This window comes from Ictalurus furcatus, chromosome 10 (assembly GCF_023375685.1).
Source record: "Ictalurus furcatus strain D&B chromosome 10, Billie_1.0, whole genome shotgun sequence".
NCBI lineage: Eukaryota > Metazoa > Chordata > Actinopteri > Siluriformes > Ictaluridae > Ictalurus > Ictalurus furcatus.
The window spans coordinates 31,544,445-31,551,009 of NC_071264.1; the positions used below are offsets into that span (position 1 = coordinate 31,544,445).

The 6,565-nt window shown below is 41.8% G+C and overlaps 1 protein-coding gene across 1 annotated transcript; it reads right to left on the bottom strand.

Moving 5' to 3' along the window:
• Positions 1-1,216: 1,216 nt before the first annotated feature.
• Positions 1,217-5,987, bottom strand: LOC128613378 (vitamin D 25-hydroxylase). The gene is made up of 5 exons (XM_053634086.1): positions 5,587-5,987; positions 4,432-4,573; positions 3,225-3,854; positions 2,807-3,133; positions 1,217-2,512 (listed from the first exon to the last, which is right to left on the bottom strand). The coding sequence occupies exons 1-5, from the start codon at positions 5,905-5,907 to the stop codon at positions 2,331-2,333; spliced, it is 1,602 nt and encodes a 533-aa protein (XP_053490061.1). The 5' UTR covers positions 5,908-5,987; the 3' UTR covers positions 1,217-2,330.
• Positions 5,988-6,565: the final 578 nt, after the last annotated feature.

A 6,565-nucleotide genomic window follows, 5' to 3' on the forward strand; every position in this document is an offset into this window, starting at 1 on the left:
CATAGTCTCTCTCTCTCTCCATCATATTCTCTCTCTCTCTCATAGTCTCTCTCTCTCTCCATCATATTCTCTCTCTCTCTCTCTCATAGTCTCTCTCTCTCTCCATCATATTCTCTCTCTCTCTCTCTCTCTCTCTCTCTCATAGTCTCTCTCTCTCTCCATCATATTCTCTGCACCTTCCACTGCCAGTCGCTTTATCATGCACTTTGGCCTTCATTAGTTTTGGGAGTTGAGGATTGCTATCAATCAACCATATTGCCTCTGGTTATTTCTTTCTTACTTACTTCTTTTCTTCCTTCCTTCATTCTTACCTACCTATTTTTTTCCTGTACGTCTGTCATCACCAGGAATCCAGCATCTTCATTTCACTTCAGTAATTTGTACTGCTTCTCTTCCCTGTCAGAAATTCCATTACATATTTCTCCTTTTTTTTCCCCACTGCAATGCCCTCCATCCTTCTTCTTCTTGTCCTCCTTACATTTAAAACACTTTTTATGTAGCAAGTAAAATAGCAGTGTCTGATGTAACCATTTCAGTCTTTTCAACTTTGTGGGGGCGGGACACTGACACCCCCCCTCCCTGTTATTTATATCTGTCCATAAAGAATACCATCCCTGAAAATATTTTTAATGTCTGTGTCATTCCTTTGAATGAACAATTTGTTTGCAGTCAGTTTATAAAATGTTTTGTATGAGTGTTTCTAAATGTGTCCCAAGTGTGTTTTAGACAAAGGCACAGCATTTGAATCTTTTCCCCCTCCTTTCCATGGCTGTGGAATTTGGCTGTAATTCTTCAACGTTATCGGCAGCTGGACGTCTCTCTGGGAATGGCTTTGTTTACTTATCACACGCTCACTGAGGAAATCCCCTGCATCCTCTGGGGTAGAGCTGCCTGGAAGATGACAGCGGGTGGATGATGAGTCCCTAAGAGAAGGATCTCATCCTAAACCAAGATCATCCACATCATCCCAGAAGACGGCATCACTGTGACAGCTTAGCCCAGAGTATACCTGCCCCCGATGCTACCTGCTTCATCACGTGTTGGACTTGCTTATTGTCCCTGAGTGGATGAAACCAGACGGACTCTCTGGCTGCCACTTATATCTGCACTATCATCCTACACTTTTGCCATTTGGAACACCGGGTCTAGACCTAGTACTAGATGAAGGCTTTCCTGGGGAATCTGGTCTGCAAACCATTGTACCTGCAGTTGTGATTGCAGTTACAGGCTGGACCCAATGCAACACTTGGTACACACTGAAATGTAAATAAAAACTAAGAGCGTGCTGGTAATTCACCAGCGTTACCCGTTTATAAGTTGCATAAATGGGATAAGTTGTCTCTATGCACAATTTATTTATTTATTTAAATATGAAGAAGTACCAAGATTTGGAAATAAAATTTCCAATAAATTCCTCTGACGTGCTGTAAATTGAAGCTCCCAGCAGGACTGAAGCTGGATAAAATCCTGCCACCTTTTGTTCAGGGTTATGTGTAACTTGGCCATAAAGAGTGCTATGAAACCACAAATAAAAATTGAAGCACGTTGGTCAAAAAGATTTATCTTTTGTTTATTCATATTTAAGCTGAAGTTCTTTCAGAACTTTACTTTACAGTATGAAATATAATAAATGCACATGGTTTGGTACAAAGTTCTGACTTCCTACAAAGTATATATCACAATATCAATTTCAACGAACCCCCACCCTCACCACCGTGGCCTGCCAGGCTATTTCCCCTGAGATAAAACAGAGACAGTTAGTTCAGCACTGCTACATGGACATGAGCCAAAGTTGTGCGAGTGGCATTTGCAAAGCTTTCTGAGAAAGGCAGCTGCTCTCCTTTTCAGTCTGCTACACAAACCAGAGAAGTGTGTGTTCTCAATTTCTAGGAATGTTAAAAAAAAAAAAAAAAAAAAAAAAAAAAAAGGTCTGCAAAACTGTTTGAAAAGTTCCCTCTGTAAATTATTGACATAACATGACTTCTCTTACATTTACAACTAGAGTGACGTTTTTTTTTTTTGGTCAGTTCAAGTTACAAAATACACAACTCACATTTTCAACAGAGTTCTGAAGCTCTTATTACACTGCACAAATGAATCCAGCTGTGCATATACATTTCCAGGCCTCATCCACTGCTCACTCTCTGCATGAGCTTCGTGAAGCCATATAGAGGACAGGTTCAAAGAATTCTGCACAGTCAGTACAGAGGTCAGTGCTTTCTGCCAGACATGACAGAATCCAGAGCAAGAAAGCTGAGCTGGTTGGTTGAGTTTCTCAATATGATCCCCTGAGGTGAGAGAATATCTGCCTTTGGCAAACAGACGAAGTTTTATTGCTGTCTCCTTATAGCGCATATGGTATAAGGCTGTGGCTGCAGGGTCATGCCAAGTTTAGGAGTGAGGCTTGGAATGTAACCTTTGGGAAACTGCAAGCGAAACCTCTGGAGCAACGTGGTGAAAAAAAGGAACATCTCCATTCTGGCCAGCTGCTCACCAAGACATTGGCGTCTGCCTAAAGAATATGGTAAGATATATTACCCATGTAAAGCTGAAAGCAAGAGTTGAAAATACAAATAATTTAGGAGAAAGTCTATGCCTGAGATCAATCTCCTTCCTCGTTAACTTCTTTTAAATTTCCAGCTTCCTTTTGTGCTGTTCTCACCTCCACATCTCGTATGTTCGGTAACTCCTAGCATAACTCTCTGCTTTTATGGGCTTGGTTGTCTAGCTTAAGCCAGACATCACCAAGAACTCCAGCCCAGATTCTTATAACTCCATCTGTTGAAGCATTGATAAAAATACTCACCCACTGAAAAAGGAAGAAAGGCCTCCCCTTTGATGAAGTTCCCATTTTTGTCCAGAAACCTTTCGGGGCAGAAGATAGCAGGGTTGCTCCAGTATTTCTCATCAAAGTGCACGGAATACAGGTTGGTGATGACCATGGTTCCCTGGGGGATGGTGTATCCTCTCACAACAGTATCTTGAGAAGTGGCCCGGAAGATGCCAAGAGGAACGATGTTGCAGAAGCGCAGGATTTCATGCAACACTGCTTCCACATAAGGCATCTTCTGCTTGTCTTCCATGGTTGGTAACTTGCCGTTCAAGATGGAGTCAATCTCCTTGTGAACCTTATCTGTACACAGAAGAAGCCAGATATTGTAAATTCTTTAAAATGGTCACAGATCACTTTAAGAAAGCAAAGGCATGTTGAGCAGTGAACCTACCTTGTGTACTGGGGTTGAGAGCCAGGTAGAGCATGGCCCAACGCAATGTATTAGTAGTAGTCTCTGTGCCTGCAATAATAAGTTCTCCTACTGAGAAGATCAGGTTCTCTTTGGAGAAGGACATGCTCTTGTCCCTGGCGCTCTGTTCCATTTCGTCCAAGTAGGCATCGATGTAATGTCTTGGCAATTGCCGCGCTCTCCCCTGTGAAAAGCGCTCGATTATCTTTTGCAGAAAGTCATACACCTCATCAGCATTGCGAAAAAGTGTCTGGTGCTTCCCAACGGGCAAGTATTCAATCCAGGGGAAGGCATTGTAGAGGAAGGCCCAGGCACTAGCAGCCAGCTCCACGTTCTCGCTGAAGATTTCGATCATGTGCTGGAAGTCCAGGTCATCGTAGGTGAACCGCTGTCCAAATATTACTAGGTTGGTAACATTGGAGACTGCGTTGGTAACCAGGTGTTTTGGGTCAAAAGGTTTTCCCTTGTACTTGTCAATGGCATCAACAAAGAACATGCACTCTTCAGAGATCCTCTGAAACATCATCTGTCCACTGCCAAAATAGCGGAAGCTGTTAACAGCCAGCTTGCGGTGCTCAATCCATCCACGACCATATTTGCAGTTGAGAAGTCCTGGAAAGTGAATTAATGAGAAGTAAGCTTTCTGTGAAAAATTGCCTGCTCTAAAGCAAATCCGTTAGTCAGTGTCAGAATATTCCTGGAGCTGTGGGTCAATCTGCAGCCTTGGCCCATTCTGTTTTAAAGACAAATAATTCAGTATGTTGAAACTCTGAAGTCAGAGCTCAGTTACGCACTTGCTCTCCAGCACTCACAGGCACAGCATGAGAAAATAGTGAATTTTATAAAATACAAAAAAGTATATAAAATCATTTTTAATCGATCATTTGAACTGATATTTTGATAAGTCGTTTAAATAACACTTTTGGCCTGCCTCCCGACACTAATCCAGTCTCCTCACTGCCCTTTCTGATTGTATGCAAAAGTTCAAGGAAGTATGTGCGAGGTCAGCGACAGATATTACAGACCATTCATGCTGCCATAACATGCTTTGCAATAACTATGATGAGTATGTATATGGTACTGCTCTCTCTAGTCATTGCTAGTTCTGGAATTGGTTTGAACAATTCCTCCAAGTAGTGAAAGATTTATTTAATTTTTCTGTGTGGTAGAGGAAAACAATACTCCATACCTCCCATTTTGGTCATTTTCTGGAATAAAGGCAGAGATGGCCTATCTGCAAACACCTCATTCTGGTGATACAGACATTCTTTGATGACATCATAGCCGTTTAGAATGACAGTTGATATTCCTCCCAAGTCGAGACTAAAGATCTGGAAATTAATGAAGTTAAAGCACTTAATTAGTTTGCGTTTGCCAGCTATTTTCCCCTAATGGAAATGTGTCAGGTCTACAGGACAGCTGCATAAAGTGAAGGCTACAGTTCAGGAAGTGTGTCTTTAAATCCAGTATGCTGACTCAGCATGGCTCCGGGTGCTAAATGTGGGGAATGCAGAACCTGCCAATATAAGTTTTCATGTGCCGTTAACCTCCCATTATGCAGAACTTTGGATTGTAGTCACACTTAAAGAAAGTTTAGCCTTAACCGATGACCGAAAGTAAAAAGTGCATAGGAAAACAGCTGTCTAAATAAACAGCCTGGCTGAATGTCTGTTTTTCATATCAATGTTTTAATAAATTACGCATAGGAGGGATGACAGGACCATTAAAAAAAATTAAGTTAAAAAAATTTAAGGCAAAATGTTCTGGCTCCAAAATGATCAAAGATACTGAACTTTGTGTTCAACCTACACAGTGTCTGGAGTTCATGTGTACTGGAACCTTTAGGGAGGTAGTGAAGGTAATGTGTCTGAAGGTCGTGTGTGTTATCTTTCCGTTTCAAGTCTTTATATATATATATATATATATATATATATTTATATATATATATATATATATATAAATTTTTTTTTTTTAATTAAAAACTATTACAGTCGGTGCGTTTTGACTCACTTTCAAGAGAGAGAGACAGAGAAATAAAGAGGGGGAGAGAGACAGAGAAAGGGAGAGAGTGAGAGAGAGACAGGGACAGAGAGAGATAGAGGGAGAGACAGGGACAGAGAGAGATAGAGAGAGAGAGTGATAGAGAGAGAGAGACAGGGACAGAAAGAGATAGAGAGACAGGGACAGAGAGAGAGAGTGAGAGAGAGAGATAGAGAGAGACAGAGAAATAGAGAGGGAGAGAGAGAGAGACACACACAGAGAGTGAGAGTGTGTGTGTGTGAGAGAGAGAGAGAGAGACAGACAGAGAGATCTTCGCAGGGGAAACGGGTGCTGTGAGATTTACCTGGCCGTAGATTTCGCTTTGTTTCTTCATGTACACGTGCGGCTCGGTGGCGAGAGACAGGATGTTACCGATCACCGGCAGGGCGGTCGGTCCCGGGGGAAAGCCGCGTGGTCTCCGCTGCCGCAGCAGCTGCCGGATCACCAGAAAAGTCAAGCAGCTACAAAGTAAAGTGCACAAGTAGAACACCGTCTTGCCGTAAGACAAAGTCAGCAGCGATAACGAGCTGTTCATCGATATCATTTCTCTACCGGTGATCACACGCGACGTCTCCGTCTGTAAAGTCTGCGCTTGTGTCGGAGTCGCGGTGTGCTGCGGGGACATGTGCAGATCTCCGCCTCTCAAGGTCCAAGATTGGTCAAGAAACCAGACCTAATCCTGATCGTTACACACCACTGATCTCTATCGACCGTTTACTCAGGAAAAGTAAAGATACGGCCATAAAAACTTCAGTATATTGAGACTCTAACATGAGCTGTGTGGAGGCGCACAGGGGACAGTTTGGGCAAAAAGGTTCTGATAGTCCTGCACTCTAAAAACTCATTCAGGGGACCTATTAACACAACTTTCATTAAATGTGTGGGTGCAAGATAAACATTCTAATTTACTGATTTAATTAAATATTTTAAGTTGCAAACATTATTTTGATGAGTTATGTTGGCATAATACTGTCGATAATTACATCACCTTAATATTGTGTGTAATTTAAACTGAAATTTCTGCATAATTTGAGTTAAAACTACATTTAAGTTGTAACTTAATGAAATTGGCTCCTAACAACTTTTCTCCACCTTGAGTTCAGGAGTTCAGGTCCCCTCCCCTACCCAGTTCATATTTATCCTATATAAGTAGACAGACTTTGACCTCATAATTTCTCACTTTGCCATGAATTTAAATATAATATATAATTTACGAGTTCCGCGTCACATCACCAGAATTCCTTACAACATCCTCACCAATGTACATGCTGCAAGAAAGTTAC